Source organism: Aphelocoma coerulescens, chromosome 1 (assembly GCF_041296385.1).
Source record: "Aphelocoma coerulescens isolate FSJ_1873_10779 chromosome 1, UR_Acoe_1.0, whole genome shotgun sequence".
In the NCBI taxonomy this organism is placed as follows: Eukaryota; Metazoa; Chordata; class Aves; order Passeriformes; family Corvidae; genus Aphelocoma; species Aphelocoma coerulescens.
Genome location: NC_091013.1, coordinates 40,485,203 through 40,511,168, shown reverse-complemented (window position 1 = coordinate 40,511,168; position 25,966 = coordinate 40,485,203). Strand labels below are relative to the sequence as shown.

The 25,966-nt window shown below is 35.2% G+C and overlaps 1 protein-coding gene across 8 annotated transcripts in view; it reads right to left on the bottom strand.

Annotated features, from left to right (window-relative positions):
- The window catches only part of DOCK9 (dedicator of cytokinesis 9), a 116,896-nt gene that overhangs the window by 29,037 nt on the left and 61,893 nt on the right, over window positions 1-25,966 (bottom strand). For 7 of the 8 annotated variants that reach the window (XM_069008000.1, XM_069008002.1, XM_069008021.1 and 4 more), the window contains 25 exons: window positions 23,814-23,888; window positions 23,581-23,721; window positions 23,007-23,207; window positions 22,754-22,876; window positions 20,301-20,383; window positions 19,735-19,857; window positions 17,927-18,006; window positions 17,655-17,842; window positions 17,467-17,532; window positions 16,836-16,928; window positions 16,451-16,574; window positions 15,943-16,064; window positions 14,487-14,573; window positions 13,798-13,887; window positions 12,405-12,520; window positions 12,202-12,271; window positions 11,937-12,062; window positions 11,736-11,807; window positions 9,255-9,401; window positions 8,473-8,556; window positions 7,751-7,862; window positions 4,750-4,928; window positions 3,848-3,964; window positions 3,046-3,166; window positions 2,303-2,436 (listed from right to left, as the gene is read on the bottom strand). In XM_069008000.1, the coding sequence (XP_068864101.1) occupies window positions 2,303-2,436; window positions 3,046-3,166; window positions 3,848-3,964; window positions 4,750-4,928; window positions 7,751-7,862; window positions 8,473-8,556; window positions 9,255-9,401; window positions 11,736-11,807; window positions 11,937-12,062; window positions 12,202-12,271; window positions 12,405-12,520; window positions 13,798-13,887; window positions 14,487-14,573; window positions 15,943-16,064; window positions 16,451-16,574; window positions 16,836-16,928; window positions 17,467-17,532; window positions 17,655-17,842; window positions 17,927-18,006; window positions 19,735-19,857; window positions 20,301-20,383; window positions 22,754-22,876; window positions 23,007-23,207; window positions 23,581-23,721; window positions 23,814-23,888 (2,874 nt within the window). Of the gene's footprint in view, window positions 1-1,485; window positions 1,660-2,302; window positions 2,437-3,045; window positions 3,167-3,847; window positions 3,965-4,749; window positions 4,929-7,750; window positions 7,863-8,472; window positions 8,557-9,254; window positions 9,402-11,735; window positions 11,808-11,936; window positions 12,063-12,201; window positions 12,272-12,404; window positions 12,521-13,797; window positions 13,888-14,486; window positions 14,574-15,942; window positions 16,065-16,450; window positions 16,575-16,835; window positions 16,929-17,466; window positions 17,533-17,654; window positions 17,843-17,926; window positions 18,007-19,734; window positions 19,858-20,300; window positions 20,384-22,753; window positions 22,877-23,006; window positions 23,208-23,580; window positions 23,722-23,813; window positions 23,889-25,966 lie in introns of all 8 variants that reach the window. The other variant, XM_069008038.1, reaches the window with a different exon arrangement.

The window sequence follows — 25,966 nt, the reverse complement described above, 5'->3', positions numbered from 1 at the left end:
TCTCACATCCAATATGCCACTTATGCAAATAAAAAATAAACCAGACTTTTAATAACTTTTCTGTAAAGTCAACAGTCTGGTATAATTGATCTGTACAACTCTCACTATAAGAAAATTTCACAAATACAAAGGTAGACTCAAGGGAGAAAAGCACTTGGTTTCACAAACGAAGCAAAAAGTGACAGTACCTCAAGGGTAGAACAACCCTTCCTAGAATACTCCTAACTGAAAGCAGGAGACATACTAATCATGAAGGAACATTTCACAGCAATCACAACCATTGACTGCTGACCCCTTCAATGCATTATGTTGCATTAAAGAATTGCTGTCCTAAAACAATCTGTGCAAATCTGATACTAGTAAATGTGTAACTCACATACTAGTCATTGAATGGACATGCAGTGAAACTGAATGTGAAACTATGATGAATACCAGCCAGAAGTTACTGTAATTTAGGAGGAGGTGGACACCTCTATGAGCCTGATTATTGCAGATTCTAAAGACCTCAAAAACTGTTTATCTTTGAAATATCTCTGGTGAACAAGGAGGTGCTACTATACAGCTTTTTGGATACTATAACAGCTCAGGCAATTAATGGGTGACAGAGCAGAAACAGAATTTGAGTTTCCTAGACTTTCAGAAACTGCCGAGAGCACTAGATAATATTCCCACTAAGACTGTTGAACATCTACATGGATAAAACTTGGACTATAGCTACTCAGAAGCTTAGTTTAAAATGTCAATGTTAAACAATGCTAAATTTTTAAAATGTTAAAAATGTCAATAACCTATAAAGCATGCACATATTGAAATAGAAACTGATATACTTCCAGTCTATTCTGATTCCACAAGCATAATGCTACAGATTACTCTGAAAGAAAATTAGAACAAAAACATGGCTCTCCACTAATGATATCAAGCAATGAGCAAAAATTTGGAGATAACATGCACTGAACAACTGATCTACTAGAAAGAAAGTTCAGAAAGCAACAAATAAGAAGCCAGGATTAAGTATTTGGGGAAAATATTAACAGCATGCAAAACATACATCCTGTGTTATCTAAATTGGCAGACCAGAGCAGAATTTTCAAAGGACGTTGACTCCTTTGAAAACCCTTTTACTTGGTGAAATCACTACACATTAGTAATTAACAACATGACAACTAAGTAATAGATGAGAGCATTGCCATTTAGCAACAGTGTATACCAAGATATTTCTTTATTACCTTGATCAATAACAAAGAAGATCTTTTAGTTCTATTAAAGACCCCAAGACTCAAATTCTGCAGATATTTAAACTGATTGGATTTTTTATACTTAAACTAGATCATGTGCATGTGCTCCAGGTTTGACATTTAAACATATTTTACATGGTTAAATTGCATATATTGGGTTTGAGATTCAACTGTTGCAAAGAAGCGGCAAAACTACTGACCACACACTTCACTCAGAAGCTTAACTATACCAAGCACAAAAACCAGATACTTCTTGTAACTGAAGAGAGAAAGTAGTATGCAAAATTTTCTCTGGCAAAGCTGGGATTGTCAGAAGTGAAAAATCCATAGTAACACGGTTTTTCTTTGGAGGGTGAGAATTTTCTTCTTCTTCTCCATTTGGGCGCAAAGCATGAGCAGAGTGCCTTCTGAGAAGCTTCTCTCTCTGCCACACGAAGGCATGTCAGAGTCAAGGGGAAAAAGTTAACATGTTGTGACTTGCACAACAAGAGCTAAGAAAATGAAACGTTGATCAGTATCGACACATACTCTAGAAAGACAGGACTGAATACCTCATAGCTACTGCAGGCAGAGCTCCCAATTTGTAACAGCTTTAAAGTGAAATGATTTAGAAAAAGTCAAACTAACATAAAAGAAATCACCCAGAGAAAGTACAACAACTATTGTTTCAACATTTTAAAAATGCTAAGTACATTGTGCATAGAAAGGGATGGAGTGATGGTCTCCACAGAATCTAAGAAGCTGCTCTAACTAGAATTCAGTCCTCTCAAGCAAAATTTGATACACTTCATCTAGTGCCTTTCTGTAGCAAAGGAAAAAACAACTGCTTGCTTATGTCTCTAAACTGAAAATCTGTTTGCATTTTCAGTGAAACAGCTCAATAAATGCAATGCAAAAGGAGTTCACAGGATAACTATATTGCAAAAGAAAGACTTATATAAAATACTGCTTTAAAGTTATTCTAGAAAGCCCATTCACAGAGATCACAAAAGTTAACTCCTATGAGGCTTAGGATGAAATTTTAGGAATACACTTTTGGGGTTTATTTGGTTTGTTTTTCTTTTTACCTTGTCAAGAGAATTGCTCTTGTCACTGTGTCTTTCTGGGAGACTGTTTCCTGAGTCTGTACTTATAAGAGAGCCTCTTGAGTCAGCGCTCCTCACACTGTTAATATTTGGAGTTGATGTGGTGTATGGAGAAGCTAAAAAAATAAAAACCCCCACAAACCCAAACAATTTAAAAATCTCAAACAATACATAAAAGTCATGCCACAGTTTAATCAGACCTTTAAAACCCCCGTATATTTTTTAAGAAGGCAAATAATTCCATTTAGTTACTTTTAATGAAGACAAACTTACTCTAGAATTTCAGCAAAGTATATATGTAAGTACATACACACAGACCTATGTACAACTATGTAGATACATGCATCAAAAAGATATGTAGCAATACATACACACTTCCATGAAGAAGCATGTCTGTTTAAATAAAATCCTTTCCCTTTTTTTGTATCTTTACTATCACCTTTGACAGGGAAAAAAGCAGCCCTTCTCCAGAAAATAGCTTTAGTTTCATATAGAAGAGCAAACCCCAAAAGATCCCAAAAGACAGATTGCATGCACAGACTGAAATCTGACCCACGCTGAGCACTTGACTCCATTAGGTTCTGTTGATGAAAGAAGCAGTAACATTCCACTGTACATGCAGAAAGCAACCAAAGTTGGACACACAGCATTTATTCCTGGCAACTAAGGAAAAATTAAACCAGTTGCTCTTTAATTATTTTATTTTACTTTTTTGAAGTGCTTACCAATGCCAGAGATAACACCAAATAGATCTTTAGGAAGATTGTTATCCAGTGTGTTTCCTGATTTTTGTGGTGTTACTAACTGACTTGCAGTTGGTAAAATCTGTGCATCATCCTTTGTACTCTGTTTGGAAAAGAGAGGAAAATGTGGTTATTTTCCTGCATTATGGACTTAGTGAATATGACACATCTTCTAGAGAAATATTTGTTATGTACTTCTTCCTTAAATTTTAATTTCTATTAAATATGCTCAAAAGAATGGAATGAGATGTTCATATATTTGCACAGGCTTGGGATACCCTAAAACTCAAGACACCTCAGGAAACATTGAAGAAATGAGTATTCAACTGAATTTCAAACACTATAAAACAGTTATTTCAGGAAGACTTTTATTTCAAACACCCAAATATTTCACTTGTTGGAAGCGTTTGGGAGAATTTTTTTCTTAATACCAAATGGAAGACAACAAGATACAGACAAAAGTAAAATTCATGAATAATTAAATCTTAGATTCAATAATTGTGTGCAACCATATCAATATATAACCTTCACCAATTAGATATTAATTAATTCTCCTGCACTACAGCTCTTTCAAAATCACTCTCCTTTAGGGTTAAATTCTTCTCTAATTTCTAGAAATTAACAATCTTTTTGTGGTCCATTTGTTTCAATGTTGGACTGGCTTGAAGAATTCTGAACCTTATAAAGCTCCTTCTTTGCCAGGAGTATGCAGTGTTTCATATATATGTTACCAATAAATCATTATAAAAACAATTCAGAATACCAAACAGAAATTGTCACTCACATTGCTGGAAGGGTTAACAGGAAATGGAGACACATCTTTCACATTGATCCGCTGAACATTTTCTATGAGCAGACCAAAGAGTGGCAAATACATAGTGGCTATTCTTGCTTGATGGCCCTAAATAGAGTTTAACAGTTCATTTAAAAATTACAGTTTTAATTTTTAATCACCAATTAGTTTTAACCTATTCACTCCTAAATTACAAAAAAAAAAAAAAAAGCACTTAATAAATATTTTCCAAGCCAGAGCCCACAGTTCACAACTTCGTAAATGGCAAAAGCAGTGATCACTGCATTTCATTCCAATTTATAGAAACTTGCTAAATTTTATTTATTGTCTCAATATAATGCAGAACAACTCCAAAATTGATGTGATTTCAGCTAAGACTAACCAAGTAAATTAATATTATGTTAGCTTGATAAATTAATGATACCTTCCATTACAATTTTTTTTGCTTCTCCACAGCACCACCAATGTTAAAAAAAGCCAGAAAATTAAAAATCACTCAAAATTTACCACCATGACTCGTAGTTTTCTTATACTCATTTCACAAATAATAGATGATGGAAGGACAGCTGCCAAATATTAAGAGCTATTATTTAATGAAATGAAGAGCTTAAAACACACTTGTAAAAATCTGATTACTTTAAGCACAGCAGTTAGATTACACAGTGCTGAACCGCTAACCCACATATGATTATACTAAAAGGTGCTTTGTCATTTCATTCAGTAAAAAGATGGACTTTCAAGATTGATTTTGATAAAATTTTCACCACAGTCTGAGCAGAAATAGTTTTGCTGCAAATTAACAAGGGTTTGGTCTGTGAAAGAAAAAAAACTTTCTGTATGTGTGCACACCTAATCTCCATTATTTTGTACTACTAACATAGCAATACACTTACCCTGGTAGCATATCTATCATCAAAAGAATGCTTTATCATCAAATTCTTGAGCACACTAATGGCAATCTGCCGCACATCTCTGAACTCTTGTAAGGCATTGCCAACCTCCCTTAGAAGCAGTCCGACCAAGAAGTGATTTTTACAGAATTCATCAGTTAATGAATAGTCCAGGTGAAGGTCTGGAAGTAAAATACAAGTTCCACATACGGAATGGTTTTATTTAATCAATTTATCAATCAACTTAGGGCTGAAGTAAAATACAGCACATCAGACACAGCAAAGTCAAACTGGTCCCTCTTCAAAGTACTTCTCGTGTAATAAAAGAATCCAGTTCATTTATGTATCGAATTTATGACATCTTAAGAGAAACTTCAGCTTGAAGGGCTCATTATTAGAATGTCTATATGTTTACAATGTCAGCTGAGGAGGTGTGCAAGAGTTTCTCATGTTCACTGTCATTGCTCAATACAGTAATCAAAGACCAGATACTAATCTCAAAGCAGTTTCATTTTCCAAAGAACTCTCAGTAAGGGAATCCCTTAAGTCAGAAAGAAACATATCTGAGACAGCACAGACATTATACAGACATTCTACAGGCTTTCTTGTAACTCACTTAAGAGCCAACCACATCACCTGAGATATCTTTTGCTCAACACAGCAAAACAGAGCCAGAAACACTTCTGATAAAGGTCTTCTTTCCTGGCTGAACTCCTAGTTCCCAGGGAGCAGCATTTTACACTGTTCTTTATTGTGCAATCACAAACACTGTCTTCTCCGGTTTTGCTGTTTTTTTAGGTTCCCTAAGCCAACAGCTCATAGTCTCTTTTCTATGAAAATATTTATGCAGTATTACTATCCAAGACACTCCCAAAGGCTGAAAAAGCCAAAGACAGAAAGAAGTTCTAAGCAGCTGTTTAGCTTGTGGTCTCAAATCTTGCTGTTCAACCGTGATGAAAGTGTTAATTAGTTATATTCAACTTTAGTGACATAGCAGAGTCTGCTGAATAAATATTTCAGAAAAAAATTAACCTATTTACAAAAATATGTTAGTCAGGTTTACTTGTTACTTGTAAAAGCACCTTCCTTGCCTCTGTTTAGTGATTTCTGCTGTAGTTCAGTGCCTAGAAGAAATGAATGTGTCTTCACAGCCACAAATGCAATAGCTAACATATTACTTGTTTTGGCACAAGGCTGGATGTACCAGGAACCCAGCTGGGCTACACAGGACTTTCATGACTGAGCTCCTACACACACACACAAAAAAAAAAGACTCACAAAGTGGAAGCAAGAACAAGCTACAAAAAAGGAATATAGAAGCATTGATCAAGTATTCAGGGAGAGTGCCAGGAAAGTCAAAGCTCAGCTGCAGCTGAAACTGGTAATGGACATCAAGAGCAACAAGATGTTTTACCACTGCATTAGCATTAAACCACCGAATAAGGAAAACACGGGGTATTTGCTAAATGGGAACTGCGATTTAGAGACAGCGGGCTTGGGTAAGGCTGAAGTACTCTGTAACTTTGTTACTTTATCCTTCGCTGCCATGATTCCTGGGCCTTAACAGTCCAGAGACTATCTTCAAGAAAGAGAATTATCACCAGTGCATAAGGATCAGGTCAGGGATCTCCTGAGTAGACCTCCAGTCGTGCAAATCCACACCACCAGATGAGATGCTGAGAGAGTTAACTGATACCATTGGAAGATCACTCACTATCACCTTTGTTAAGCCATGGTGAAGCCATTTTTCAGTAAGTGAAGAAGAGTGTGACTGGGAATGGCCAAAATTTACCCAGGGTAAATCATGTTTTAAGACTGGTAAACCTGTTTGTTTTCAGGGGAGAATAGCCAATGTCAACATGGTCATTGTATCCAAACTGGGACATTTCAGTCTAGGTGAAGAGACACCCAAATGTGAAAAATAGCTACATGGATCACTGGGCTCAAAGGCTGGAGATTAATGCTTTGTACCCTACTTGGAGACAGCTGCAAGAGGATTTTCCCAAGGACTATCCTACCTAATACTACTTCACCAATGACCTGAACAAGGAGATGTAGTATACCCTCATGAAGCTTGTGGATGGGCACAGTCCATATACTCAAAGGGCAGAGCTGCATTTCAGAAGAATCTAGATTCTACAGAAACGGCAATTAAATTCCACTAGGAAAAATGCAAAATTCTGCACCTGGGATGGACAAACTTCCTGCAATGGCACCAGCTGCGGAAGGACTAACTTGGGATTAGCTCTGATGAAAAACACCTAGTGGTCAAGATGGACTGTAGCTTCAACAGGAGTTATCAAGGCACCCTGGCAGCAGTGAAGGCTATCAGCATACTGGGCTCTATCAGCAAGGTCATAGCCAGGATATCAAGGCAAGTGTTTATTCCCCTTTACTTGGCATTGCTTAGACATATCTGTAATACTGTGTGTGGTGTTTGGGCCTCCTAGTACATGACAGTTCTGGAGTGAGTTCAGTGAAGAACCACTAAGGTACTTAAAAGGCTGGAGCACATGTCCCATCAGAAGAAACGGAGGGAACCGAGCTTGTTCCATCTAGAAAAAGGAAGGCCTGGCATGATCAAAGCAGGAAATTGGGCTACAGACCTAATCAAGTCCCTTCAAACCTGAATAGATATATGAAAAGAAGTAAAAAGCACCCCAAGTCTCACACTGCACACCTCCCTGCAGGAGTGTTGCAGGCTTCCACAGCTAGTGAATTAAAAGCTAACTCATGGAAGAAAAAAAAAGCAAACTTAGTATAACATAGCAGGAAAGGGAGGCAGAGTAAAGGATGTAATTTACCATGTCTTTCTTTGGAAAGACTACTCTGCTGACTAAACACATCCTTTAACTTTCAATGATAGGATTAAAACTTTAGACATCTAATTAACAATTTCAAGCTTTCCATCATCTCACAGACCTGAAGTTACACAGCGTACACATCTAATAATAAAAAGCTGACATATAAGAAACATGCCATACACTACTTTGGAAGAATTTACCTTGGTATCTCTGAACTCTGCCTTTTCCAAATGGCATTGGTAGATTCAAAGGTATGTAGTGCTCATGATTGCAGACTACACGAAGAAATTCAAATTTGAATTCAAAAAGAGTCTGCAAAAATAAAGTATAAATTAAACAACTGTGCAGTGATTTGAATAATATATTAAAAACAACTTTCTAACACAAGCATCTGATTCATGTCAGTCTTGCACTATGATGGATATAGACCTGTCAAAGTTCCACATGTCAGCACAAAATAAATCCAGAATAACTTGTACTTAACAACTGGTCCTATTTACTGTTCCCATTGTCCAAAGTTTACTACCCTATTATGTATTGATGTAAGAAAAGTTTGGACACACAGCAGAAATTCTTTGGGCATCTGATACATGCTATCACCACTCCAATAACTGTAGCTTAAGACATTCAGTATCAGCTCTTCTAACTTGAGACTTCACATACTCATGCTTAAAATTTCTGCTTAGTGGTGCACCCCCCAACCCACCACTGTTGTGATTCACATGCTCTAGGGTGGTATTGCACCTGAAGATGGGAATCAAAATATGAAAAAGTGGTTTGATGGAAAAAAAAATGCTCTAGGCACAGAGCAGGGACTTCTAATGTAACCAGGAAAATGTCTGAAGACTTAATGCAGGACTCTATCCCCATGTATCAAGAAGAGACAACACTTAAAAATAGCTTGTTTAAAAACACTGAGTACCTTCGGATCTCCTGGGGCAAAGCAGCTGATGTAGTTATTGATTTGCTTGAAAACAAAGCCTCTATCCATAAAAGTGAAACACCTCTGGGGAGAACAAATAAAACCAAGATAGAATTGATTTACTACTGTGTCCACATTCAGTAACTATATTTCTGTAGTTAATAAGTTTATTTTCCAAACACATTATTGACATTTCAGTTTGAATATAAAAATCAATAAAACAAGAAAACTAAATATATGTGTACAGAAATGAATACCAAATTTTCCCTTAAGAGTGCTGAACTTAAACAAATCACAAATAAAAAGCAGTTTGAAAAGAACTCTATCTTGACAGAAATTAAAATGTCATGCAACTAGAAGTTTTATCTACCATTTTAGTTCCCATCCTTTATTCTCCCTTGGAGATATTATTGGCTGAAAAATGAAAGACACTGAAAGTCTGTCTACATAAAATGCATGCAAATGAAGCACTACTGAAAACTTTTCCAGGATTTGCAGGCAACCCAGATGATACTCTTAAAGGAAAAAAAATAATTCAAAATACATTTTGACTAAAATATAAATTCATTTCTTAAAATACCCAATTTCTGAATGGATGTCATCTTGATTACAGAAGATGCAAATTATACTTCAATGCATTTTAATGTGGACATAAAATCATATTTAAAAGGCATTATGCATATTCAGCTTTATATGAGTTGGCTTTAAGATTCTCTAAAATCCACGCAGAAGCAATATTATTGAAAGAATAACCAGAGAGTCCAAATCTCTTGTGTACCTACTTTTATAAAGGCAGCAAGGCTATGGTTTGCATTTTTTGAAGCCTCTGGATTGTCTCTGTACTTCTGAGTGATGTGTGGCATTAGCATATTAACAACCGTTTCCACTGCATGATGAAAGGAGGCAGAGAATCTCTGGTTTCTTAACAGCTAGAAATGAATTCAGATGCAATATTTAAAATAGTTTATAACACCAGAATATATCAGAAAAATTACTTTAGATAACATATAGATAATCTGGCAGGGAGAGAGGAAACAGTTTTCAAACCTTCTCATTTTCTAGACTGAAGGGGGAGAAGGAGCATTTGTTTAAAAGGAAATATTATAACATCCACTAGCATCTATTACTGAAATTCAAGCAAGGCAGTCTTTGATGACCAGACCACATGTATAAAAGCTTCTAAGTATAATGCATTGATATTGTTGCTGCAATAAACAACAGTTTAAGTTTAAGAATAAGAGGGAATCTCTTAATTTTACCCATCTTCCTTTCCAAAGCAGACACCAGCTGATTCACATATAATAACTGCATTATCAGACAGTCTTTTCTGTCTTGAAAAAACCCCAGTTTTTGCTGTTCTTCAACTGTCTTGGTAATAACTCCTTTGCCTTTCACCATTGAAATTGTCATCCATGCTTCTTTCTTTCTCTTACTCCTCAGCAACTTCAAAATTCCAGTTCTTCAGGCTTCAGAATCTTACTCTCTGTGTTTTTAAGTTTCCATAATCAGAACTCTTTTCTCTTACTTTTTGGTAGTTTGCCAATTAGCTTGAAAGATTTCCTCCTCTTTCATAATTTCCTTCTTTCCACTCACCATCTATATTACCTTCATCAATGAATTTGCACTCTAACCAATATTGGTCAGTAAGTGCTCTTCACCATTTTGGCACTGCAGAGTCTCTTTTATTTCTCTGCCTCTTACAACCTTTACCAAAGGTTCTGCCTCTTGTCTGAAGGGACTTAATGACATATGGTGTGAGGCTGACAACACTGACAAAAATTGTTTCAACTGTATGGTCATTCTGTCTTTTCTTTTTGAAAACTGAAATCAAAACATCCATGTGGTCTAAGTACTTTTATTTAAATAGTTCTCTGAATGACACTAAATGCAACACTCCTAGACAGAACAAGTCATTATCGAGGCCCTGCATAAATCAATGATTACATAATTTGTTCCCTTCGTGTTTGAATTGTGCTCCAAAACCTCCAGCTCTAGTTTTAAAAAATGAAAAAATAGACAGTAAGGCTGAAAAGGATCCTTTTATAAATATAAACAGTACTCATCCATGAAATAACAAATAAGAACTAAAGATTGTGTTTGTGGGTATACCCATGTCCTACAATGCCCTTGTAGCTCAGTCTCTGTTGAACAGTAATTAAACATAATTCTTGCTATAGAAATAATTTTGCTGCATAGAGAAATGCATCTTTTTATCAGGTCTCATAAGCAGGAAATATCTGAGCGCATGTTGCATATATTACATTATCTAGTAATACAGAAAAAAATCTAGCTAAATAATTTATTTTATATTTAAGGGGCTTGTAAATCAAGACACAACATTCAGGGTGAGAATACTTGCAAACTAGAGTAAGTTCTGTCTGCTCCCCTCTCTTTCACATTACAGAGAAGGTGACAATGAGGTTAGTTGAACTGGGACTCAAACTCTACTCATCATACCACAGAGTACTAAGTGCAGTACTACAAAGCTTTTTTCCTGATCATTGTACAACTGTTTTTCTCTCATGCACTTCAGACTTCCAGATATATTCTAAATACACAGTGAAAATAGCGATAACAATATCACAACAACCTGATATGTTACTCAGCTGAGACTAAGTTGTATGCTTGAAACTTTCAAGATTTGTTTCAATCCAAAAGTAAGTTGTCACCAGTGCAAAAGAAGTTGTCACCAGTGCAAAAACCACTGCTTACAGGCTAAGGTTGTAGAAAAATGCATTTCTAAAATTTTAGCATTCTCCTTCCAGCGTAGGAAATAACACAAAATTAAATTTTGATACTTCTTACTACATACAGAAGACTATAAATTTCATGACTCACTGTTCTCAGGATCATTTTATATCACAGTTACTGCACTACTGAGGAAAAAGCCCACATGTTTTCGGATAGTGCTGACATCCAAGTCCACACTGTTATCTACTGCTCCCAACTTCTTTGTACCACAAGAATTACAACTTCCTATTAGAGAGTCTGATGATTTACACAGACTGCTTTACTATATGGATTTTAAGGCATTTCTATTCTTTTATATTAATGTTCAATCTAGCCCTGTAGTTTTTTCTATCTAATATTTCAGCTGATTTCTCCTGCTGCTTTCCTTCTCTCTTTTTCTTACAAAAAGGTTACTATTTACTTATCAAAACCACATATATTTTTTTTCTAATATGCAATAAAAATAAATTATTGGAGAAAGAAGAGACAATATAAATCTTCCTTTGAATATTTTTTTGCCAGAGTTGACATACCTTCACTTTAGAGTTTTCTATCAAATGTTGAGCCATTGATTTTATCAGAACTTCAAAGAAAAACCATGAATACTGTAGAGAAAAGAAAACATTCAGTAAGGTTGCCACATGCCTTCAACAACTATTTCAATACACTTAGTTCCTGTTCTGCAGTTATGACTAGATATGAACATGCAGTAAAAAGTACAGTTCAACACATACCTTCAGCAGCTTGTTACTTGTAAGAAAGTCAGCAGATGGCTTTAAAATCGTTGTCATTGATTTTGTCAACTCTTCATGTACTGTCTTATATTCAGAAGCAACATAGGGTTCTGCTTTATATGCATACTTGGGGAGGAAAACCAGAATTTAATATGAAATTATGGCATAATATGAAATAATTGAAATTAAATAGATGCAACTGAATTTAAATATACTCTTTCTTAGGGAAATAAAAGAAGGAAACATTCAATTTACTTTAACCTACCTTGACATAGGATCTCAGGTAGCTATCCAAGCCTTCTTCATGACACTGAGCAACAATATGGATAATAACCCTAAACAGAAGTCAGAAAACAAGTAAACTAAAAAGAAAGCTGTGATTGCAACAGCAAAAACACTACTCAGTTACAGATTTATGTGATAGCCCAATCATCATATAGGCTCTATGAACCACTTAAAATTCCTTACCTTGTTACGTTGACTGCAACTTCCTCTTGAGTTGCTCTAGTGAGAACTCTGAACAACTGGTTTAGAACAGTTGGCAGGAAAGCTATCATCACATGGCCTTCCATAGCATGAAGGCTCTAAAAGAAAGCAGTAATACTGTCACTCCTGGGAATCGACTGCATTTAAATCATGAATTCTGAAACAATAACATTCATTGCAAGTCTTTTTCCAAAAATACATGCTGCTTGCACAATTTGGTGCTTCTTACCAAAAATCCAGTATAGAAAGTGACTGAGGATATTTTCCAATATAAATATTTAGTAAATGTTTTCTACATTAAAGTAAATAGGGATACAAATCAGGTGTTATTAGCAGCATTTTAGAAGTACTTTTTTGTACTTTTCTGTTGAAATGCACTCTAGGTAATGATTCAGTGGAAAGTCTGCCCCTGTGCCCAACAGCACACTGACACTGACATTGGTATATTTTGCTATTTCAGCCACCAATGCAGACATTTAGCAAGCACAAAACCATGCAGATTTCTTACCTGTGATTAAGTGCAATACTAATTATACTAGTTAGCTGCTAAACAATAAACTAGCAACTATGTTAAAGCCCAGGATAAAATAAAATCCCTAATCACTTAATGCTGGAAATTGGAGAGTGAATTATTAACAACAACTTCTTCCTGATATGCCTTTGCATTCCATCACATGCAAAAGATATTACAGACATAACCACCCTAACAGAAAAGGCAGTGTACAAAATTCATCCTACAAAGTTTTATGCCACAAAATTCCCTGGAATCAAAGGGAATTTGACAAAAGGGAGTGTATTTGCTGAACATGCATGCAGATAACACATGTCAAACATTTCTATTTAGTGTTAAGTGTTAAGCAGCTGTCTTGTCTTTGACTGTTTGCCTGCACATCCACGCTATTCAGGAGACAAAATGGTCTTTCTTCCTATGTGATCTGTATCAGAAAAAATTGAAGTGGAAACCGAGCACTCTATTGAGCTAATCCTCAAAGAGAACTGAAGACATGACAATGATGACCTTCTAAGCAGAATTTTAGAAAAATTAAGAGTCATGATTCCTTACACTCTCCATACACAGTTCAATTTGATTACTTTGAGAAACTAAGCCATTAGTGTTTTGAAATTACCACTCATAAGGCTGACCAATACTGTCTCATTATTTCTTTTTAGTTTCCTCTTACATTGCAACTGAAAATTTATTTAAGGCAGAAAGTATCTTTGTGGGTTTTTTCCACGGCATACTCCATTAATACAAGTCATAGTCACAGTACTAATTCTCACACTGAAAAATGAGACCTATAAAATGTCTGAAGCTCCTAGGTTTTGGAAAAGCATAAATAAATTATATAATCTGTTATTCACTGCCATTTTATACCTTAAGATATTTTACAAGATCAGTTCCTAGTGCACGAGCTCCGGACTCTGTTTTCTGACAGTACTGAAAAAAATTATGCAAGTGCTGGTCCTGTCAAAGACAAAAAGAACAATAAATTAAACAATATCTAACTTTACTCTCTATAATCCATTTAAAATATTTATATGTATAAATACATATCTTTGTCCACAGATTCAATTCTCAAAAATAGGAGTTGAAGTGCACTATTCTGAAGACTTATTTATTTTTAAATGAAATTTCCAGTGTATTTTGAATACCTGTTATACAAAATGCCACCTATATTTGCATCCAACTGACATGCAGAAAACAGCATACTTAATTATCCCAACCAACCACAATACGGTTTTTATGAACAGGTCTATCAGGATTCATTGCTTTGCAGACATGCCAGTAAACAGCTTTTAGACAACTATGACCTCTCAACTAACTGGAAAATTCAGACTGGAATGGATAACAGGAGACAAAAGGCTCATATTTTGAATAGCTTCCATTTAAGATCTTCTGTTTTTCACATCTGATGTAAAAGAAAGAGACCATGAGAAAAGCCCAAGAGACAAAAAAGAGATGAACACACTGAGTTTAAGAGTCTTCCCATATATTGTATATACATATTATAAACATACATTTTTCCTAAAACATTCTCTAATTTAATTGGTTTTGTAACTCACCTGTGTATACACAGTTGACACCAGATGAGTGGATATTTTTAACAGTTGTTTGCCTCCATCTACCCATTTAATTTCAGGACCAGAATGCTGCACACACACATGAGGGGGAAAAGTAAACTAATGTTGCAGTATATTAAAGCAAAACAATTAGTTTACAGTACCATTAACAACACTTCTTTCAAAAAGAAAAAAACAGGTTGAAGAAATGTGTGCAATGAATAAAGTCATAAAAAAAGGAAAATTATGCAGGCAATATTACCAAAAAGCATTTATGAAGCTTAAAATGTTTTTTAAAAGTCCCACAGTATTTTCCTTGATGGCTAACAAAATTGATTCTCTGTGCATCACAGATTCTGTGTTTCCCTTAAAACTCTGCAAAGAAACTTCTGACTAGAGAGAAATGTTTACTAGTTTTCTCAGAAAAATAACACAAGAATTTCCACAGATACTCATAAGGTTTAAAACTTGTCTCTGACAGGTAGCACCCAGTCCTTCCTTCTCATCCCATTTCCACAGAACTGAGAATGAGAATGCTGACCCTGACAGCCAGTTAGGGAGAGATTTTATTGCTAAATCTACAACTAGTCATATTGGTCCTAACCTTCTACGCATGGGCATGAGCAGAGACGAACAGCAGAGGCATAAAGAATACACCTACAATGTGAGAAGATGAAAGATGTGAAGGAGACGATGGTTGGAAAGCTTACAGCAGAGTTTAAAAAAGAGCAGGTGGTAGAACAGGAGGAGAGCAGCACGTCTTGCTGTTAATTTTAGGTCTCTTCCTCCAAAAGTAGTCAATTTTGTCTCTGCATTTCAATCTCTTTGTCAAATTCCCTATCACATTTTCATTTTGTATCCTCCTTGGTATGATTTTTATTACTACAATTATGCAAGCTTTCTGCTTTGAAAAATACAACCATAAATTTAACTTGTGAAGTATAGAGATCACAAAAATCAAGATGTGAGAATAAGACTTGTTCAGGAATAAAAGACTTACTGAAAGGAGACAGCATGAAATGCTAAAAAAAATTTAGTAAAGGACTTCAGATTATTTGCATACCTTCATAAACTCCAAATAATTTTAAATGTTTAAAAATTACTGTAACTTCTAGTTAACTATTACTATAGAGAATGAAACTTAAACATTTCTTAAGTAGATCAGTAAATAACAACAGAAGTAAGTATGTAACAATGTAACTTGCTGACTTTTACAAGAATTTGAATCAACCTTCCCTAATACATTTTTTTTTGTCTCCCATTTCTCTTTGAGTCTCTTTGTTTCCTCTAAGTCAGACATCTAACTTTTGCTAAGCATTCCATTTCAACTATAAAAGAAAATAAATTCTATTAGAAAATTACTTAAATCTTATCAGCAGGCTGGAGAATCACAACCAAACCTTCTCTCCACACTGTTGGTTTTTTTTTTTTAAGATTAGAGCCATTTTCAGCAACATACCTTTCCAACACCCACTTCTTGATAACTAAGATAGCCTGATGGAAGATTTGCTGACACTGGGATTTGTTGCTCATTGGTGACCACTCTTCCATCTTTTATCAGAGGAAGCCAAGAATACCCAACTATAGAATATGAAAGGCAGGTATTTTTAAATATTATGAAACTTATCATAAACCCTTACAACAAAAGTCTTACCAAATAATTCTGACGTGTAATTCATTAAACAAAAAATATTACTGTAAAGGCCAAATAATTTGAACTGAAATAACTACAAAACATTGAAAATGCAAAGTAATTGTCTGATTTTGAGAAACACCATACATTTGATGGACATTCTAAACCATGATTTGAAACATTTAAATTAGAAGAAATATTTTATTAAATCTTTCAGACAGTACTATGTAATTAGAAAGCATTATATGGATCACAAAAATCATAGTTTTCCAGATAAGCATACTTCAAAAAATTTCCCTAGCAATTACTGAAAGTAAAGCATTAGTGTGCAAACCTTGCGTTTCAACAACATCTTTCTTCTTTGTACTCCCTTTGCTTGAATTATCACAGCTGACATGGTAGAAGGTGAACAACAAATGGTGCTTTTCATGTAACTGAGTGGGCAATTCTATTTTAATCTGAAAGGCAAAGAAATCTCTGTAGAAGTTTTCAGCTAGAGCACTGACATGTTTTACTAGTTCTACATTTGAAAAGCTTTTCTAGGTTGCATGTTATTTGAAGTAAGACCACAAAACAAACACACAAAACTTACTTTAAAAAAGTCCTTAGAAAGGTGACTTGATTTAACTGAGAATTTTGCCATCCTCTAATATTTTGTTGTATTTTGAAACTCACATAGTACCTGACCTGGTAGAAGTTACCTCAGAAAGGCAGCTTACCTCATCATAAAACTCTGGATTTTGATGGTGATGCAGAACAGCAGCAAATGCACTTCTAGTAAATACTGGTCCACCAGGCCTACCATAGATACACTATGAATAGAGACAAGGAAAAAAGAACAAAAAGACTCCGTGACCCCTTTTTACTCTCAGCTTTGGATGTGTCACCCAGAATTTGAAATATTTTAACTTGTGTTTAACTTGGTTTCTTTACATGATGTGTAGTCTGCCTGCTGTGCAGTAGAGCTAACACTGTGATTTCACTTTGGATGTCTCTACATTTCTCTACTTCTGTTCTTCCAGGCAACTTTTATACACTGTGATAGCTCATAAAAATAGAGCTTGGCTCTGAAATTGATCTAAAGCTTTAATGTTTTAACTTACTGGGGAGCAGGCATAAGCTACCCTCATTTGCAACAAGTTTATTCTTGGAATTTTAGTAAAGAAATATTAAAGACACTAAATGCTCTGAGGACTCTTTAGAAATCCCTTAAATCAGAAACAAGCAAGCCATCCAGAAGTTACTCTCAAGCCACCATCCCAAATTAGATCAGTTAATCCAGTACTAATGTGTTACTTAGCTAACTGCTCACTATTTACTTCTATCAGCCACAAAAATGAAAAGACTGACCTTCAAAGGCAAAGAATCCTCCTCATCAGAATCCTTGAACTCAATGCACACTGCAATATTTCTAGCCTAAAGCAGTTGTTAAAAACATAAACCCAAGCAATTAATCATAAGGATCATCACAGATGCAAATACATAAACAATCTTAACCAACCCCGAGAAAGAAGAAGGTACAGTTTTCCTATACTCACCTTTGCAAAAGACTTTTGACTGTCATATTTTAAGTGCTTTGGATAAACATAAAGATGATTGTTGTAGATGGTAAAAGGCTGAGTGCATTTTGGTATACAGGGAACAAACTCCTCTATTTCAAATGCTGTTAGTGTCTTGATACTGTTTTCAAACTGTTTCATGGGAATGTATGATGAGTTAACATAATCTGAAAATACATTGAAAAAAACAAATAAAGCACTGAAGAGGAAAAAGCCTGAATGTCAATTTAACAGTGTTTGTTAATACTTACTTGGAAAATCTGGTGACACATTGTCAATTGTAACATCCAGATTTCCTAAAATAACAGGAAGTTTGGCCATCTTTTCAGGTCTGTAGGAAGGAAAAAAAATAAAACAAAACCACCTCAGTCAGGCTACATGCAAATCAGATGCAAGCAAAAAAAGATAATAGGAAACAGAGGCAAAAGTAATATCCTGAAATAGGAGTATGAGAGGAAAGGTGGTTTGAGGGTGCATGACTGATCTGGTCTTGCTTTTTGCATAGATACACAGTTTTCTCTTCCTTTAAATTCTTAGGGGAAAAAAAAGACTCGATACACAAGTGTGTCAAAGATCATGGAAAAACATGAGTTTTTCCTTCTTTAAATCAAAATGAAACACTTTGTCCAAGGCAAGTTTTGTCTTCCATGTAGTAAATCACTATCATTTGCAGCAAAGAGGGAACTGTACGTAAGTTTTCTAAATCTCAGCAGCCAGTGATAAGCATTCACGGTGGTAGGATAAACCCGGGGGAAGAGAAATCAACAAGTTCCTACCTCCTCCTTTTTCTAGACTAACAATTCACCCTGCAAAACCCACCAACTATAGATGTTATCTTGTAGCTGCTATTTCAGAAACATGAAGTACAAGTATTTTCCATGCCCAAACCATGCAGAACCCTTTATTAGTAAAGATAGTCAGCAGCACGATTTTTTAAAATTATTGCACAGCAAGTGGATGCAAGGTTTTCCCAAAATACAATCCCATGCTATGAAACAAACTTATGGCTGGAGTCAGGATTCTAATTCCAATAAATATGCCTTAGACATTAGAACCTCTTTCTTACTGTAATTGCTGTGAAATACTGTACATGGTTCCACAAACAGGATGCTAAAATACCCAAAAGCACTTCCTTAACTCACAAAGTGGTGGGGCAGGATAATTTACTGTTCATTTCAATTCCAGTAATAGCATTTTGGGCAAGGAGTATCAGTACACAGAGCAATTTCACTGCTATGTAAAGTTCAGTGAAACCTTCAGCCACTTGCTAAAACTGAGCTAAAATATCTATTACAAACCTCATCTCCTTATCAGATTTGGTAAGCAAGAAAAAAGAAACTATATCCTGTGCCTTTGTGCTTAGTGATTGTTCAAGTTAGTACCACTCCTGTTAAGTGTACTGTAACAGAAGTGGAAACTTCTTTGCAAAGCAGCAGAGATAGCTCTATTATTTTACATCCTATTTAGTAAGGGGATTAATGACTTGATGAACATGGTCATCTATCAGTAATATACTCTTATGCCTTGCACACAAACTGATGAAGTCTTTAAGAATACTTTGTAAAAAAAAAAAGATAACCAAAGTTCTGTTATTTAGCCATCCTGAGACACGCGCATTCTCAAGGAAGGTGGACTGGAGACTTGCTTGAATCCCTTTCCCTGAGAGCCAGCATCCCCTGTCCAAGGTCAGGGAACAGATGATTTATGCTCATACTTGTTTTCCTTTGAGAAACAGAAGAGCATATCGTGCAAACATAACTCCTAGCACAGAGATACTTCAGGATATGATGCTGATTGCATGTTACGTGTGGGATAATACTTCAGGTCTGTTTGTAGCCCCCAAACACTGTAAAAGAAAAATCTGTAGCTTGTTTGAAGGCCTTGATTATATTTATACAGATTCTGTATTTGATGTGAAAGACACACATATATACACATACATCAAAATATTAAATGTTCCAGTTCAAGACCATAAAAAAATATGGTGTGGTTAGGATTAGGAGTGAGGGGTTTCAGTTCGGTTTGGTTTTGTTTTTTCAAGTGGGGAAATCAGACTTACTTCCTGAAATCTGCTAACAATTTCAACATGTCTTCATTTGAGAGCTTATTACTGTCTTGTCTGAAGAGAGCAGAAAATCTTGCATTTTTGTCCAGGGTTCCTGAGGCATCTTTAAACAATGTCCTGAAAGTAAAAATCTTGCTTTCAGCTGAGTTTATGGAAGTGTTGAAATTCATTTCAGGAAATTTCTTTATTACAAATCAGAATATACTGCATCATCCTTCAAATTAAGCATTTAATATTCTTGCCATTGTAGGTGAGTTTAGCATATAAATAGCTCAGTCTAACAAAAAAGTGTGAACCATGGCATTCTTAATAACATAAAAAATATTGGCAACAGAAAACAGCTGGCAATATTAATAGTTTGAATAATAATGCTATGAATCTTTATAACTTTTTTCCTACTACAGAGCTGAAGTGTAAGTTTGTTGCAAATCTTTGGTTAATTGAAAGCAAAACAAGAAATAATTTAAATAGCACATTAAGTTTTACAAGATGGGAGATGCAAAAACCCATGTTAGAGAAAAGTTAGGAAAAAAATACAGATTGACAAGATTTGTCCTCACCGAGCTGCCCAGGCAAAAGGCATTCTATATTGACCTAATCTCTGGCATGCCTGCTTAGCATTCTTCAAAACTTTCTGTGCAACCTGCAAGGGACATAAGATTTGAAAAGCTATGTTTTTCTGAACCATTAGTACACAAGAAAAAACCCCACATATTGACACCAATATCAATTAGAAAATCTTCTTTAGAAGATTAAAGATTGATCCTACGTATGTGAGGGGAAAGACAACTGATAATGCCTCTTGATTCATTTCAGGTTAAGCACAGCCTGCTGATTTCACAGTATTTTGTGGGTGACAACAGACCCTCCTACACTTCTGATACAAAATACTTAATTAAGCAAGAGAAATATTATTATATACAGAATATAGATGGAAAGTTAGAGCAAAATTCAACTGTTTTTTAAAACAAAACTCCAACTACAAAAAAGAAACCCCAACATTTCCTCTCTCACTTGCTCCCCTGCCTATATCCACCTCTCACCCTGTGTACAAAAAAACACATTCCTGCAGAATAAGTAGTACAATACCCTGCAATATTTGTATTACAAATACACACAAACTGTGGGGAAGAGTTGTATGAAGATCACATGGACAACCCTATGTAAGGACATTGCAACATTGTTTACATTAGAAGTTTAAATTCGTGATTTTGTTAACTTTTAAATGAGCAAAAAACTCCCATTACATAGAACAAACACAGACAACAATCAGAGCTAGAAAAGCACTGGTTTGAGATGTTCAACACTGAGCTGAATCACTTGGGCTTCTCTTTTCCAGAAATCAGCTTTTCCTATGTGTCCACACAGAGCAAAACTATTTGCCAGAGGCAAAACCACCTACAGAGTAAAACTCCCTGAGTATTATCCCTGATCTGTGCTGTTGATATTATAAAGAGCTGATTCTACTCATGTGTTTGAGTGGACTCTCCATTACCCTTTCCTGTAATAAGGGGGAAAATAGCACTCGGAAGCACAAAACCTTGATAAGTATCCAACATTTAAGGAGAGAAAAAGTGATTTTTTTGGCTATAGAATTTGCTGCCTCCATTTTCCCTTTTTCTCGTCCAGAGTAGTAATTTTGCAGGAAACTGGAACTCACTCCCTACACTGACCCACATGGAGGCCTATACAGCTGGTACTGTCCTATTTTGTTTCAGATTAATACAGTGCAGTCCCTGAGAACAAGAACAGAAGAAAAATTCAAACTAAGCATTCATTTGTATAAAACCATAAGCAATTGAACACCAGAAAGCGTAAGTTAATGTAACCATGAGCATTCCTATTGTCTACGCCCATTGTACAAGGCAACTACAAGTCTAGAACTCGGCATCAAATGTGGGAACACTTGGGCTTACTTAACCTTCCCCCATGGCTCAGGCCCAAGCACACCAAAATCACCCACTCAGTTCAGGTTTATTTTAACTCAGTAACCGTCAACATCAAAACCGGACTCCTAAAATACAAAGCTGCTGTTTTCCAACAATAGCTGGGGAAAAAAAAAAACAACTCAAGCATTCCTGGAAAAACAAATCAGTAGGCTGATCTATATTAAGACCAAGTGAAAAATACATGGTTTTTTACATGTAGCTTTGCCAGAATCAAATTTGTAAGAAAGAACACTGTTGCTCTGCAAAGACTGAAAGTTAACTGTTTCTTCTTAGCTGAAAACAGGCAGAACGTCAATAGTAGCTGGCTGACACTGCTTACAAAAACACTTTTCTCCTGTATGCTGGTCCAGCTACTTAAGCATAACTGTAAATCAACAAAATTAAGCCTCTACTTCTTCACTGACAAACGAGAAGAAGCAAGTAACAAAACTTTTGTAGATGTGTTTCAGAGAACATCAAAATGTTATGTCATCCTAGATTCCTGGAAACTTAAGATGTTCCAGTGGATTATTTCCAGAAGTGATTTGGGGTTCTATCAAATCTGCAAAGCATTTTATAGATAAAACCAGAAGCGTAATCATCTCAGTGGTTCTGGAGGAAAAAGCCAGCAAGTGTGCAGATAAGGTTACAGTAAACTATTGTCACCAAAAAGTGAGAAAAAAAAAAAGTCAACAATGTTACACTAAGATGCATTAACTAAGAGAGACATACAGTTAATTTATGATCTATATTTAATATTTCACTGTTTCACCATTTTCAACTCAACTTTTACACTGAAGTCCAATATTCTTTTGTCAAAACAGTTTACTTAAAGACATTATAAAAATTACATTGTCACGATTATAAAAAGTGAAATAAATGTTTCCAATGAAACGTTCTTTTATCAATAATGTAATAATAATTAATGAAAATAATTATAACGATAATTATAACGTACTACATCAAATCATCCAGTTATATGAATTTACTATAAAACAACTAAGATTTTGATTTATATTGATTAATTTGAAATCAATCTGGTTTGCCTCAACATTTTTTTCATACCACAGAAGAAAATAACATACCTTTGATGAATCTGAACTTTTCATATATGGTTCAGCACAATGTGCAATACTTCCCTGTAATACCTTTTCTATTCTAGCCACAAGGAAAATGTCAGTATGAGGACATGTGACTGAGAATATTCCCTAGAAATAAAATGAGAGATAAATATAGAAGGAAAATGCACATATTACATCACATAAAAGAAAGCCAATGAAATAACATAGGAAACTTGTATCCAAAATCCTACTAGTTCTTCAGGTTACTAGTTCTTACCTGCTTTGGATATTGCAACACAGTTTCATGAATGTCCTGAATTCTGTGTAAACTATCACCACTGCCATTCATCATTTGTTGAGATGCACTGGACAGCATGTGCCTTACTGAGGCGTGGTTCAAATCAACATGGAAATCTGCTGAAATCTTCCTGTTGTTTTTAATATCAAATAGTGACAATGTGACAAAGAAAGGTTCTACCTAGACATTAAAAAAAAAAAAAAAAAAGAAAAGGAATCAATTATCAGTGCTGGCATCTAGATCACTGCAAAAATGTGTATAAAAAGATAAGTCACATTTTCATAAACACATATGGCCATCATCCTAGGTATTACTGACAAGATGTAAAAGACAGTTAAAAAAAAATTTCTCTCTCCACCATCCAACAAAAATATTAGCAGCAAAGTTACTTTTTGTAGGATTTAGGCTTTCATTTTGATTTAAAAGAGTAAAAATCCCCATAATATAAATTTCTCAATCACAGCAAGGAATCCCTGCCATTAAGGATAGTGCCAATCAAATATTAAGACATTAATTTCTGAATTAACAGAAAGCAATTAGATTAGTTATTTACATTTGTTGTTGGTCCTTCTTCATTTTCTGCGATGCAGCTTTGCAAATTAAAAGATAAATCATTACACCTTACAAGAATTTTTTTTCCAAATTTCTCTTCAAATGGCTTCACTTCTGGTTCAATACTAGAAAAGTCAAGTTTCTTTAAAAAGAGAAAAGAAAAATTAAGGTAAATTGGTTTTCATCTCAAAAGGATCAACATAAAAAACCCCGCTTCCTTGTAAGAAGTCTAACCTGTGCATCTGGATCCAAGGCAAAAAGTTTAACTCTGCTTTCAGTTTTCAGCTTGATTTCTGCTTCTCTGGTACTCTGTTCAAAATAAGAAGAAAAGTCTTGGTATCACACTATTAAAATGGGCTTTAATTTCATGCCTTTTTCTGTGATGTTCAAAGCTTCACACATTTTTGATTCATGCGTTCATTTCTCCCTGACTGAGCTTTGTACCTCCTTAGTTTACATTGATCCAACAAGACCAAGCAAAAGTGAGAGTCTCTTCTCTAAACACTTTTTTCCAGTCCTAGAGATATAAAAACTTCCATCAGCAACATGCAACCTTCCAAGCTCATGGGAAGTACACTTCAGTGTAACTTCAATATCTGCCTCCTTAAACAATAACTTTCATAAGCCTATTTCATTTAAATAAAAACATGTAGTATGACTGTAGGTTATAGCTCAGAGCTATCCTGAGACCATAAGACTGCTCAGGAAACAACAGATCACCTAAATTAAGAAACACTATCATAGCTCTCTTTCTTTTTTCTTTCTCTTGGTTGCTTTTTTTTTTAACTTTTCTTGAGCTCTACTGCCAAAGAAGTGGTTTTCCTGTGGGTAACTGGAGAAAACCCAAAAACTTCCAAAAGATAAACCCCTCACATTTAAAAGTTACTTTGCAGAGTTCACTGTACACTGCCTGGGATTTGTGGATACCTACCTATTAACAGTAAAACAAAAGTGAAGTGGACCAAAATAGAATGTGAAAACTGATGGTATACATAGGTTACCTTTTTTGAAAGAGGTATTATTTAAAGAGTATTCTATGATTTTTAAAGTCACAGAACATGACAAATGCACATATGCATGTGCCAAAATTACCCATGCAGGAGAAATGCCATTCTTAAAGTAGCAGCTGGCTAAACAAGGATACAAAATATTACATTACAGGCAGGTGTTTCTTTTTGGATCAGCCTGTATGGGTTAAAAGAAGTTACAAACCCAAAATGCTCATCACTGACCATCAGCAGGAAGTGATCTACTGTCTACATCTGCTTTGCTGGAGACTGAAGCAACTTCTACTACGTCTCAAGAGAAAGAAAAAACAAAACAAAAGAACATAATCTCTAAGAGCTCATAACCCTATTTTTAGGTTGATAACAGGAATTTACAAAAGAATTTGACTTAAAGGATGTATTACAGAAGAGAAACTTCTGAGGTGCTACTTTGAATATAAGTGCTCCAACGGTTTTTATTTACTTTACTTTGTTAACTTTAACACAAAAAGAAGAAAAGAGGAGAGTTGCTGTGAAAGAGACGACCCAGATACTCAATACCAGCAGAGTACTGGCAGAATTAGCTTGTTGAACAACTGGTATAATTGAGAAATACAGGAAATGTGAAAAAGTTTAAGGATGACAAGAAAGTTGTGTGCATGTTTTGCAAAGGTAATATTTAGTGGCAAGAACTGAGGAAGAAGATTACCTAGCCATAGGAGCTAGACAGAAACTGTTTCAGCTAAAGCATCTTGAATAGTTTTAGATTCTTAAGTGTTTTGTGCACTGAGATCAGATGAAAACATGCATTTTTGACTGACAGATACGGGGCAGTTGTCAGAACTCAAGAACTGAAAATGCATGTAACCATCAACCCTGTAGCACAGCAGTGGCTCTTTAATTTTATTTCCTCATCTGTAAAACTAAGACAGTATTTTCCCACCTCAAGCTATTCTGGGACCCATAATGGTTAAGAAGGTGCTTGGGCACACTGATCATGACAGTCACAGTTATTTCAGAGGTCTTATTTTTTTTAAGATTAATAAACACAACAAAACCAAACAACCCCAAAAAACCCCAACCAACCACAAAAAAAAATCCACTACAAAACCCCTATATTCACTCTTTGTACTTAAATTACAGGTAAATGGAACATGAAATAGGTACAAAAGACACAGATTAGGATAGATGTGTGCACATGTATGTACTGAGGTGCAAAATACCATTTATTTAGTTTATGTTATAAACTAACAGCTATTGATAGAAGAATGAAGGCTTGGAGATGTATGTACTCACAAGGGTTAAAACCCTTCCTAGGAAGTCTGTTTTTTCCCCTACTGTCAGGTGCTCTACAATCACCCCTGAAGGAATTTCTCTCTCCTCATAAGGATATGAGGTCAG